This window comes from Octopus sinensis, linkage group LG1, assembly GCF_006345805.1.
Source record: "Octopus sinensis linkage group LG1, ASM634580v1, whole genome shotgun sequence".
Lineage (NCBI taxonomy): Eukaryota > Metazoa > Mollusca > Cephalopoda > Octopoda > Octopodidae > Octopus > Octopus sinensis.
Genome location: NC_042997.1, coordinates 154,225,295 through 154,238,758, shown reverse-complemented (window position 1 = coordinate 154,238,758; position 13,464 = coordinate 154,225,295). Strand labels below are relative to the sequence as shown.

At 39.4% G+C, this 13,464-nt stretch overlaps 1 protein-coding gene across 1 annotated transcript; it reads left to right on the top strand.

Annotated features, from left to right (window-relative positions):
* The first annotated feature begins 453 nt into the window (after positions 1-453).
* LOC115226614 (putative sodium-coupled neutral amino acid transporter 7) lies at positions 454-12,580 on the top strand. Its single transcript, XM_036505203.1, has 4 exons — positions 454-637; positions 8,480-8,601; positions 11,979-12,177; positions 12,383-12,580. The coding sequence occupies exons 1-4, from the start codon at positions 454-456 to the stop codon at positions 12,565-12,567; spliced, it is 690 nt and encodes a 229-aa protein (XP_036361096.1). The 3' UTR covers positions 12,568-12,580.
* The last annotated feature ends 884 nt before the right edge of the window (positions 12,581-13,464 follow it).

Here is a 13,464-nt window from a genome sequence, read left to right as displayed (position 1 = left end):
TTCTGTAACACAGGACAAGATTATTGACGATATTTAACGTCAACTATTTTCATGAGTTTTACCTCGATCTATATTCATAAAAAACTGCAAGGGTTACAGCTATGAAGCTGGTAAACAATGGAGAGATAATCGATATCTTATAATACAGAGCTAAAATGTTTATTTGTTAAACAAATGATTCACTACAATTTGTAAGAGCATTGAAATCGAATGATATTAATTTATTAATGCTAAAATGCTTAATGCATTTTGACTAACAATGGAAAATATATTTCTGTATATAAGATTGTAACTCTTAGTTTTCTGCAGTATGTCATGTACTTTGAAACATTAATATAGGTTGCATACTTCTCTAAAATCATACAAAATCTGAGTGTATCTAGGAGCATTAGACTGTATACACTAACTATTGGTAAAAAAACCCAAAAAACTTATATTGGAAACAACATAATTATGTCGGAAAGATCACAGATTTTACATAACAGTGAAAAGGAACGCAATTCTGGGTTCAATGAGCAGAGTAACTTTTACCGTTCAGTAGATAAGGATTTGAATGCTTGTAATGATAGTTCCATTAGTACAACAGATGATGATTCCAGTTCCTTAATTAACACAACAGAAGCAAAAAATAATGCAGGTAAACTATTTTTATATTTGTAATAATACTTGTGATACAGAACTATCCCATAAAACATATCCTCTTTAATGTCGAACCATATGAACAGATCACAGAAGTCGCCGTCGTCGTTATCGGCGTCTTTGTTGTTGCTGTCATCGTCTTTTCTTCCTTTTCTTACATTCCTTCTTCTCGTCCTCACTTCTTTTCCTCAACTTCCCTTTCTCGTCCTTCATCTCCTCGTCTTCCTCTTGCCACTTCATCTTTTCTTCTTTTACTCCTCCTCCTAATTCTTATTCTCCACATCGGTTTCTCTTTTTCTCTCTCCCTGTCTCTTTATTGAACATAAAATATGGTAGTTCCCAGTTTTTTTCTTTTTTTATGTTTGTGTTGTTTTTTAACATCTGCAAAATAAATTTATAAATCCTCTTTTTCACCAGATATTTCATTTTATGCCGAATCTTAAATTACTCATACGTTTTCTCAAATATATATTGGAAAATTCATTTTCTTTTCTAAATAATCTGATGGATCTTTGGATGAAACGAAAATCTTTAGTAAGAAGAAGTCTTTTCAATTAAGTTGGTACGAAAAAGAAGTTCCTCTCATTTATGACAGATAGTCATTTAGGCTGGAGGAGTCGGCATAATTATGGAAAAGAACGTTTAAAACGGCATTTTTAAACAGCTGCCTATATCTGTACGTCTCATAATGAAAGCGCCATGCTTATGCATGCACCAACAATATATATTTCTTTACTACCCACAAGGGGATAAACATAGAGGGGACAAACAAGGACAGACAAAGGGATAAGGTCGATTACATCGACCCCAGTGTGAAACTGGTACTTTATTTATCGACCCCGAAAGGATGAAAGGCAAAGTCGATCTCGGCGGAATTTGAACTCAGAACGTAACGACAGACGAAATACCGCTAAGCATTTCGTCCGGCGCGCTAACGTTTCTTCCAGCTCGCCACTTTATGCACCAACAATATAGCTGAAATCTATAGCTATTCTGTACAAACAGAACTTCGAAAACTTATGGACGCTTCACGAGTGATCTGGAATGATATATTTCAACAGGTCCACGACCTTAATTTAAATGACAGGCCGTACAACACCAGGTATAAGTAAAGAACCAAGTAAATTAGAATTAGAGGCAGTAAACGAAATAGTAAACAAATATCTGAAGATCACACAGTCCAGTTATATATGAAAACAACCTACAAAACTATTAACGCTTTGACATATATCTCAGCTATTATGTTACTAACGTATAGCAAAGCGCTGAGACCACGCAATCGAGATTCAAGTGGAAAGCCTGAAGGAGCATAGGTACGTAACTTAAAAAATAAAATTTTATTTCTGCGAAAATGCATCTCACAGATCGTTGTAGTTATAAAATGTAATACATAGAACAACTTGACGCGGCATCAGAAAGAGCTCAGAAAAGAAAAAAAGACTAGAGAGGCGATTTAGTGATACAGGATTCAAAAACCTAAACTCCAGACTGCACTAGCTGAAACTCACGGTTGCAGCTGAAAAACTAAAATATAAATTTGCAGCATATAAACGGCAAATGCTCAATAAATTTTCAAGACCCTCCTAATAATTAAAGGGTGGTGCTTAAAGTACGTTGCTTTCCTTCACCCCTTGTTACCAAGTAAGGGGCCAGTGGAAATTATATTACGTAAAAAGAGAAAGGGAAAATACATACATACATACATACATATATAGTGACGTTATACAACAGTGCGCGCGTGCAACGTCCTCTTCAGTGTGCGTGTGCGGGTTTGGAGCCTTCTGGAAAGGCAGAAGGGAAGTTCCCTCTCGCGCATGCGCGAAGCACTGAAGAAGGAAAATGCTGATGTGGCATTAGTTGATAGGCGAGGGAGGTTCCCTTAAAGGAGTACAGAGAGACAGGAGTAGCAGAACGCCTTTCATACGAGATTGTTGCAGACCAATTTTTCTCCGCTGTCTCTGGACGCTAAGACTTGAGGCACAGCGATCGAAGAGAAAGGATGTATTTTCATACGTGTGATCAACCTATTCTCCTGGCCCAGACGCTTGGGATTTAACCTATCTATTGCTGCTGAATTGTTGTAAGAATGGATACCAGTATACCATCGTGTTTCATTTTTGTATAAGAGAATAAAGAATTATATATTTCTAAACTTGCTTTTCGTTCCTGACTGGTAGTTTCTAGAAACAAAAAGAAAGGAAATTGTGTTGCACCCAAGTTGCACCCCAAAAAGTGTAAAGAAGCAACGAGTTCCCGTTACAGTGGTGACCCCGAACATAGAACATTTAACTGAAATCTAGATTCTACCTAGTCTGAACCAATCAACCCGCCGCAGTCATTATCTTTCAACAGTTTGTCTCCAGTCGTCTCAAGCAGTTTCAGCAATTTCATCGTCGACGAGAATAAAAAAAAAAGTTTGACTTAATCTGTTAGTGCGATCCGTGACCAAGCATAACAGGCAGTCAAACTTAAGAAGAGACAGTTTAAAATACATTAAAAAAAAAAAAATTGTTTTAGACGCGACGAAGGTTGGTAAAAATAAAAAAAAAATTATTTTTTATTCACTGTGCACACAGTACAAAACAAATTTTTTTCTGTAAAACACATTTTTTTTTGTAAATTGCACATATAAAAAATTTTATTGGTTCAATTGCTGGTCTTTTTTTTTCCCTTTTCCTTGTTGCGTCTGTTCAACGTTGATTCGTTGTCAGTTTACCTTTCCATTTGACAGAGTCATCTAAAAGTAAAAAACTACAAAATGTCTCTAAATTCATTACCTACTTTCACAGGTGATGCCACACTGTGGTTTGCACAGCTAGAGGCACAATTTTGTGCACATAATGTTTCTCCCCAGCAGCAGTTGCAAATCCTGTATGGTTGTATGCCTCCTCAACTTGCATCTACAGCCAGAGATATTATCACAGATCCTGGCCCAGACGCCACTTATGCGTCTGTTAAATTAGAAGTGGAAAAGAGAAACACTAGAAGCGAGGAAAGTCGCTTCAATGAATTAATGGCGGATGAGGAGTTGGGAGATAGGACTCCTTCTGAATTTTTGCGAAGACTAAGAGAGTTGAGCGGTAAAGCTGCAGATGCTCCTCTCCTTCGGAAAATTTTTTTTTCAAGGTTGCCCGCCTATATACAGACTGTTTTGGCAACTGCTTTAGAGTCAAATACCGTGGACCAGATAGCAACAATGGCTGATAAAATGGTTGAATTTGCCGTTCAACCATCGTCACGGTCTGTTTGTGTCTGCTCACAAGCTTCCTCAGCCTCGATTGAGGGACTTTCTAAACAAATAGAAAGTCTCACCAAAAGGATGGACGCGATGTGTCGCGATGGCAAGCGATTTTCAAGATCGCGGAGTCGCAGCCGTTCATCGTCACGTTCCACACAGTCAAAGTCCGGACTGTGTTGGTATCACTCCAATTATGGAGAGAAAGCACATTAGTGCATACAGCCATGCACCTATAAACCTTTAAACTAGCTTCGGAGAATTTGAGCACGTCAACTTCCTCCACATCATTTTCTAGTTATCGTGCATTTTTCGTCAAGGATCAAGTGTCGAAGAAAAACTTCATGGTGGACACTGGTTCTTGTTGCAGCATTTGGCCTTTGCGTCTCACAACCGACAGGCCAAAACGATCTAACGTTACATTGCACGCTATTGATTCGTCACCAATAGCCACATTCGGTCAGATCTCTTTACGCCTTGACATTAATCTTCGTCGAGATTTTCAATGGGTTTTTATCATTGCTGACATTCAGCATCCTATTTTAGGTGCGGATTTTCTAAGTAATTTTGATTTATTGGTAGATGTCAGACGTCGGAGGCTAGTTGATACTTCGACTACACTCTCCACGCCGACCAGAGAATCTACCGATTCAGCTCTTAGCCCGACATTTTTTGTTTCTACATCTGGAGACGTTTTTCACTCTCTTTTGGTCTCTTTTCCAGAGCTACTTGATGTTACCTTTAAAGTGGCAAAGCCATTACACTCGACACTCCATTTTATTACAACAACTGGACCGCCTGTTTTTTCGCGACCACGGCGTCTTGCACCTGACCGACTTAAAACTGCTAGGGCTGAGTTTGAGCATATGCTCCAGCTCGGTCTGAAACGCCCATCCACCAGTCCATGGGCATCACCCCTTCATTTAGTTCGAAAAGGGGATACAGATTTTCGCCCGGTGGGAGATTATCGGCGTCTAAATTCTGTGACGATTCCGAACAGATATTCAATTAGGGATCTCAACGACTTTTCAGCAAATCTTCATGGCTGTACCATTTTTTCTAAGGTTGACCTCATACGTGCTTATCATCAAATACCGGTCAACCCAAACGATGTTCCTAAAACGGCAATTACCACTCCTTTTGGCTGTTTCGAATTTTTGTATATGAGTTTTGGTTTGAGGAACGCTACCTGTACGTTCCAACGTTTTATAGATGAAGTTGTTCGTGGACTTGATTTTGTTTTCGCGTATGTCGATGATATTCTCATCGCAAGTGATACGCATGAGAATCATCTCCTGCACTTGTCTCAGCTTTTTCAGCGTCTTCGCGACTATGGTGTTCGCATTAATCCAGACAAGTGTGTTTTGGGGCAACCATCTCTTAATTTTCTCGGTCATTATATTGATTCGAGAGGAATCAAACCACTCTCGTCTAAAGTGGATGTTATTCAGCGCATCGCACCACCTTCTTCTTTGCGTCAACTTCGCCATTTTTTGGGTATAGTTAATTTCTATCGACGTTTCATAGATCGGTGTGCGGACAAGTTGTTTCCTTTAACGCAGATGCTAAAGGGCAATTCTAAAAAGGACGCCCGTCTTACTCTTTCAGCTGAAGCACTGTCTGCCTTTGAGTTAGTTAAAAAGGAACTAGCTTCAGTCCCTGTTTTAGCACATCCGGCTCCTGATGCTCCACTTACTTTATCTGTGGACGCATCAGATTCTGCAGTTGGCGCTGTTTTGCAGTACACCGTAGAGGGTGAAGTTAAACTTTTGGCTTTCTTCTCTTGCCAGCTAAAGCCAGCTGAACGAAGATATAGTACTTTTGATCGAGAGTTACTAGCGATCTATCTGTCAGTTCGGCATTTTCAGCACCAGCTCGAGGGACGAGAGTTTGTGATTTATACTGATCACAAGCCCCTTACCTTTGCACTATCTTCTAAAACGGATAAACTCTCTCCTCGTGCTTTCCGTCACCTGGACTATATTTCTCAATTTACAAGTGATATTAGGCATGTTCCAGGGAAGGAGAACGTCCCTGCTGATGCTCTCTCTAGACTCCCTGTCAATTCCATTTCCTCTCCTGCAGCAATTGACTTAACTGCTATTTCGCAGGATCAACCACCTTTAGAGGGGTTGGATTTAACTTCGCCTAAGTTTATTAACTGTAAGTTTGCCTACCGACCGCTCCCTTCAGCAGAAGGCTCTATTCTTTGTGACGTCTCTACCGGTTCACCTAGACCATTAGTACCTGAGAAACATCAACGTTCTGTGTTTGATGCTCTTCATTCACTGTCACATCCAGGTATCTCTGCCACAGTAAAGCTTGTTACTGCTCGGTTCTTCTGGCCCAATATGCGACGATCAATTACCTCTTGGGCACGCTCTTGTTTGAGGTGCCAGAGTGCTAAAGTCCATAGACACGTTCGTGCTCCACTTGGACAGTTTTCTTCTCCTGAAGCCCGTTTTCGCCATGTCCACCTTGATTTGGTTGGACCATGGCCTGTGAGTCGCGGGTTCTCATACATTTTAACTTGTATTGATCGCTTTTCACGCTGGCCGGAAGCTATTCCTATAGCAGACATTTCTGCTGAAACTGTTGCGAAAGCTTTCGTGTCTAATTGGATTTCTAGGTATGGTGTACCGTCCAGTTTAACCACAGATCATGGTCGATAATTCGAGTCTGCTTTGTTTCGTGAGTTATCACGAATCCTGGGGATGCATCATATACGCATCACTAGTTACCACCCTGCTTCTAATGGGATGGTGGAGCGTTTCCACAGGCAACTTAAGGCCGCGTTGCGTGCCTCGCCGAATCCACAGTCGTGGACTGAATTTCTACCTATCGTCCTGCTTGGATGTCGGACTGCGATTAAAGCAGACCTTGGTTTTTCGTCTGCTGAGCTCTTGTATGGTACCACACTGGCATTGCCTGGTACGATGTTGGTGCCAGACAAGTCGCAGTCTCTTAATTTAGAGTCTTATGTTGCTCGACTACGCAGATATTTTTCTGCCCTTCCTCCTGTGGACCCTCGACACCAAAATCCTCCTTCTAATGTGCCATCAGATCTTGATTCTTGGACGCATGTTTTTATTCGTGATGATTCTGTCAAAGGACCTCTTGTTTCTCCTTATAAAGGACCTTTTCGTGTGATTTCTCGCACGCCGAAGGTATTCAAACTTGAAATTAACGGTCGTTCGGAGACCGTCTCCGTAGATCGTCTTAAAAGGGCATATTTTGAGGTGTCCACATCTTTTGATGACCCCACTGCCACAACCATCGTTGAACCTTCACATGCACCTTTGACAACACCACCATTCACACATGCACCTTTGACAACACCACCATTTTCACATGCACCTTTATCAACACCACCATCGGCAACACCACCTTCGTCGTCGCAGCCTGCCTCGAACAAACCTTATGTTACGAGGTCAGGCAGAACTGTTCACTGGCCGAAAAAACTTTCAAAAACTATTTATATTTGACATTCTCAATTGTGACAGTTACAATACTCATTGAACTTTGTTCATTTGAGTATTTCTTCTCTCCTTTTTCCTTTCGGTGCATTCTTGTTTATATTGTAAATTCTGCCTTGATTTGTCATATTGTGTGCTATTTTGGTTATCTGGTATCCACCTTGAGTTTTAAAGTCACTACAAGGAATTTTGTTTCGTGCTTACGCACTCGAGGGGGCACTTTTGTAGTGATGTTATACAACAGTGCGCGCGTGCAACGTCCTCTTCAGTGTGCGTGTGCGGGTTTGGAGCCTTCTGGAAAGGCGCGAAGCACTGAAGAACGAAATGCTGATGAAAGGGGTACAGAGAGACAGGAGTAGCAGAACGCCTTTCATACGAGATTGTTGCAGACCAATTTTTCTCCGCTGTCTCTGGACACTAAGACTTGAGGCACAGCGATCGAAGAGAAAGGATGTATTTTCATACGTGTGATCAACCTATTCTCCTGGCCCAGACGCTTGGGATTTAACCTATCTATTGCTGCTGAATTGTTGTAAGAATGGATACCAGTATACCATCGTGTTTCATTTTTGTATAAGAGAATAAAGAATTATATATTTCTAAACTTGCTTTTCGTTCCTGACTGGTAGTTTCTAGAAACAAAAAGAAAGGAAATTATGTTGCACCCAAGTTGCACCCCAAAAAGTGTAAAGAAGCAACGAGTTCCCGTTACACATACATACATACATACATACATACATACATACATACATACATACATACATACATACATACATACATACATACGTACGTACGTACACAATTCGCTTCGACGCAGTTTCCGCCTACCTAATTTTACACACGTCATTTGTTGGATGTAATCTATAGTAGACCACAGTCGCGCAATGTATGACTCAGTGGTCGATCGAATGTAGTTCGAATTAACTCCATAACCACAACTATTCTTCTATCCTATGGAATATAAACCACATTTACTCGTTGTAGGAGAAATTTCCATTCGAAAAGCGAAATATGTCTGCTATATATATAAACACTGATTTCAGAATTGCTTTATGCATTTCCACATGATATGATGAATAAAAGTAATTGCCTTTTTCTCAGTATTTACTTTATTGTGTATTTATTTCAGAATCTACGAAGTGTACTGTTGGTTTTCTTTTAGTCAATGCAACAGTAGGTATTGGTATAATAAATCTTCCTGAAGCATATCAACAAGTAGACAATTTAGCGATAGCCATCAGCATTCATTGCGTAAGTATATTTTCTGTTTCTTCGTGTACAAATACAAGGTTGTAGTGATCCTATACAACGGCGCGCGCTCGCGCACCGTCCATTTGTATTTCGCGCGTGCGGGGTTGGTGCTTTCACCACCGGAAGAAGAACCCTTTTGCCTACGTAGCAGTTAGCCGAGGCAAGGGGATCGTAAGACGTTGACCACCAGCGTCTAGCAAGCAGCGACTTGAGACAGCAGCGACTGAAGGCGACGGTCACGTATATTTTTTCTCTGTCCGAACTTGATTCTAGCAGCAGCTTTACCAAAAGGCCTTTAACCAAATTGTTGCAGACCACATCTTCTCCCTGTTCCGGACGCCATCTTTGACCAGTGTCGTTTTGCATTTGAACACTTTCTTATTTTACAGCGATAAGGTTCAGCACTGACACATTTATATCAAAGGGATACCAGATAACCACTTATTGTTACTGTTACCACATTAGAGAATAAAGTAGTATATATATCTTTTAGGTCTGCGTCTTGTTGTTTCTGACTGGTAGAGAATCTGGATTATTAAAGCAACGGAAAGTGATTGCTTCTCGCACCCCCAAAAGGTCCAGAGAAGATATTCACACTAAGTTCTTTACACTGGTGACCCCCGACGTGATTCTGGTCTAAAACCAGAGATCACTTAACAACAAAGAAATCCAGTTTTTCTGCGAAGTCGGAACACGATTTAACTCTACGCATTCATCTTTCGACGATTTGTTTCCTGTCACCACAAACAGTTATAGAAGGAGCCTCTTACTTATTCTTCAACAATGATGACGGACGCCATCATATCATCGATGTTTTTTCTCTGCCTTCGTCATCATCATCGTCGTCTTAGAACTTCACGTCGTCGTTATCTTCGTCGCCATCACCACTAAGAACAATGTTGTCTCAAGTCCACTACAGTCGCCTTCCACCACCACCGTCGCCTTTCAACACCGTCGACCTCCACAAGATGTACATAGCAACTCGCGGAACTTTAGCGTACATGCTGTTCGTGCATAGCGCGCCAAGGAATTAACAGCCCAGCACTATCTACGAGATTCTTCTGTTCCAGTTAACCTGTCACAGCATTGAAGCCACAACCGCTACACGATATGTATTCAATCGGCATCTGCATTTGTGATCTCAACATTCTGTTACAGAACGAACTGCTATTGTGCATCAGGCTATTACAGACTGGTAAATTAACTCCATTGTCTGAAATAGCCATGAGAGACATTTTTCCTATGCGCTGTATTTTTATTTATTTTTATTTTGCTTGCATTCACCTTGTATGTATTTCTGTCGCACACACGTACACACACATAAATGCTATCTCTCTCACATACATACGTCACACATGCTTTTCTCGCTTGTTTTTTCCATGCTAAATATGCCTTTTGTGGACACACCTCATTTCTATAGACCCTAGGGGGTCACGTATACATAGAGAGGGTTGTTTGTCCATTATAACGCGCCGGCATGCCATACCTTTGTTCCTGTACGAACGAGGCATATAATCGCTCAACCACTGGCATATTCATTGCTGTTTTTCGGTCTGGCAAGCTCTATTGCATTTCATGCGCCTTTGCTTCGCACGTGTATTGCCTTGTTTTTGCAACACGTTTGCGTTAGCTTAATTCTTTTCCCGACTCATAGAATGTCGGATGTTCACATGCGCTGCGCCATGTATAGGCGTAATTTTTTCCCTGTTAGACTCCTGTTGGTCACGTAATTAACAGAGAAAGTTATCTGTGTCGCGCATCACACCAGCATGCTTGCACTTTTGCTTTTGTGTTACTAGCGATCTATCTGTCAATTCCATTTCCTCTCTTGCAGCAATTGATTTAACTGCTATTTTGCAGGATCAACTACCTTTAGAGAAGTTGGATTTAATTTCGCCTAGGTTCATTAACTGTGAGTTTGCTTTCCTCCCGCTCCCTACAGCGGAAGGCTCTATACTTTGTGACGTATCCACTTTCATGCATGCACTTTTGAATTTTGCTCATTTTGAGTATTTTTTCCTTTAGTAAATTTCTTGTGTATGATGTAAATTTTGCCATTTTATTATATTGTGCTATTTGGTTATCTGGTATCCACCTTGAGTTTTATAGTCACTACAGGGAATTTTGTGTCGTGCTTACGCACTGGGGTGGAGCTCTGTAGTGATCCTATACAACGGCGCGCGCTCGCGCACCGTCCATTTGTATTTCGCGCGTGCGGGGTTGGTGCTTTCACCACCGGAAGAAGAACCCTTTTGCCTACGTAGCAGTTAGCCGAGGCAAGGGGATCGTAAGACGTTGACCACCAGCATCCAGCAAGCAGCGACTTGAGACAGCAGTGACTGAAGGCGACGGTCACGTATATTTTTTCTCTGTCCGAACTTGATTCTAGCAGCAGCTTTACCCAAATTGTTGCAGACCACATCTTCTCCCTGTTCCGGACGCCATCTTTGACCAGTGTCGTTTTGCATTTGAACACTTTCTTATTTTACAGCGATAAGGTTCAGCACTGACACATTTATATCAAAGGGATACCAGATAACCACTTATTGTTACTGTTACCACATTAGAGAATAAAGTAGTATATATATCTTTTAGGTCTGCGTCTTGTTGTTTCTGACTGGTAGAGAATCTGGATTATTAAAGCAACGGAAAGTGATTGCTTCTCGCACCCCCAAAAGGTCCAGAGAAGATATTCACACTAAGTTCTTTACAAGGTCTTATAATAATGGGGCACATATAAGTGATCTACTATTATACACTTTCCTTAATATCTGAGCTTGTTCCAGTTCTATTTACTTGCGTTCAAAATGTGTCCCATCATTATGAGACACCCACCCTGTATTTCATATCAATGAGCTGTTTGTGTATTTTATTCATGCATTTGTGGTGCAGAAATGCAGCTGAAAACGGACGATCAAAATATTTGATCGCCAAGTTCAATTTATATTTCATCCTTTGGTATTAATACACATAAATATTATTTCCTTATTTTATTTGGTAGAATATGATTAAGTGAAGACTAAGCTACTTTTCTAATAAGGTCGCGTAACCACATAGAGCCTGCTCCGTTGTAGTTTGAGGCAGTTATTTCTAAAATCATTTTTACTGTATCTAAATATATATAGTAAACTTTAAAATGTTTCTCTGCTAAATAACTTCAATGTCTATAGATATTTGACCCAAACAAATACTTAGATATTATCTTATTCTGATATCAATTTCTCACATTGCACGGAATATAATGCAGATATGATAATGCAGATTACGTGGTTGAAGATAACGAACTTACGAGTTTAAAGATGATGAATGTTGAAATAAAAGAATATCACATCTCTATGTTTTTAAATACGTATTTTCCTTTTATCATTTCATTTCAGATTCTCGGTGTTCTTTCGTTCATTTCAATGTTAATTGTAGCATATGCCTCAGATAAAACCCAAAGATCAAGTTATCAAGATATTATGTTTGATTTCTATGGAGAGAAAGGTCGTGCGTTGTCATCTGTAATTATCTTTCTTAGTTTATATTTTTACTGCACCAGTTTAATGGTATTGATTGGTGACCAAATAGAAGAATGTAAGTAAAAATTATAGTTTACATCGGCGAGTTGGCTGACTTATTTGCGTGTTGGACAAAATGCATAGCGACATTTCTTCCCTTCCTTGACGTCCTGAGTTCAAATTGCGTAGAGGTCGATTTTGCCTTTCATCCTTTCAGGTCGATAATGTCATGTTTAACCAACTTACCTTTCTTTAAAGACTTTCCTTTTGTTTTGTTTCAGTTACCATTTTCATCAACCATAACTTTTACTGCAATCATCATGTATGGTATGCACAAAGAGAGTTTACAACAGTAATTATTACGATAATCATCTTACCATTTTGTTTTCAAAAATTTATTAACTATCTGAAATATATCAGGTTAGTTGTACAATATATTCTCATTTCATATCTATTTCTTAGATAAAGATCATTGTTGTTGATTTATGACAAGAAAAAAAACGACTGAAATTTTGAAATTAAACAATTTTTTTCATTAAACTTTATCATTTGGCACGTTCACAAACGAGTTCCATATATCTGTGGCCGTGCTTAATTTATCTGCTATAAAACGCAAGAAGTCAATAATAACTATAACTTAACCCCTCATTCTGCGATATAAAACAAATTGCATTGAAGCCTGCAATGTCTGTAACAAACATTTCGCACTGCTATTCTGAAAATAGAAATCGAATTTTGGTGGTTGTTAAGATTAATAATGTTTATTATATGTATGTATGCATGCATGTATGTATGTATGTATGTATGTATGTATGTATGTATGTATGTATGTATGTATGTATGTATGTATGCATTCAGATGAATATGGTACTTAAGTCAAGGTACCAGAATTTAGTACGGTATTATCCAATTATCCATACAATTTCAAAGTAATGTGATTAAAATTAAAATAAGCAACAAAGATATCCAGATGTAATGCAGTACGATCGTTTCATGTAACTCCATTTAATTGAACAATGCAATCATTACATCAATTTCAAATGTAGAGCAATCTTCTGCTGCACAAAGACATGGAATTTAATTAAATTAGAACGGATGGACACATTAGTATAATTATATCTAAAATCTACAAGAAATTAAGGACAAAGAACATTTTTTATGACTATAACAACTAGAATGTATGTCTTTTCCCTCAGCCCTACCCCTAACAGATACTGTTCTCTGTTTTCTCAGCCTTATATATACAAGGGATTTGATAAACTAATCTATAAATTAAAAATGACCTCATAAAGACAAAAATCAGTTGCAGGCAGAGACTTCTTGATAATTTTAGTAACTTCTATGCTGAAGTAGATACATGTTC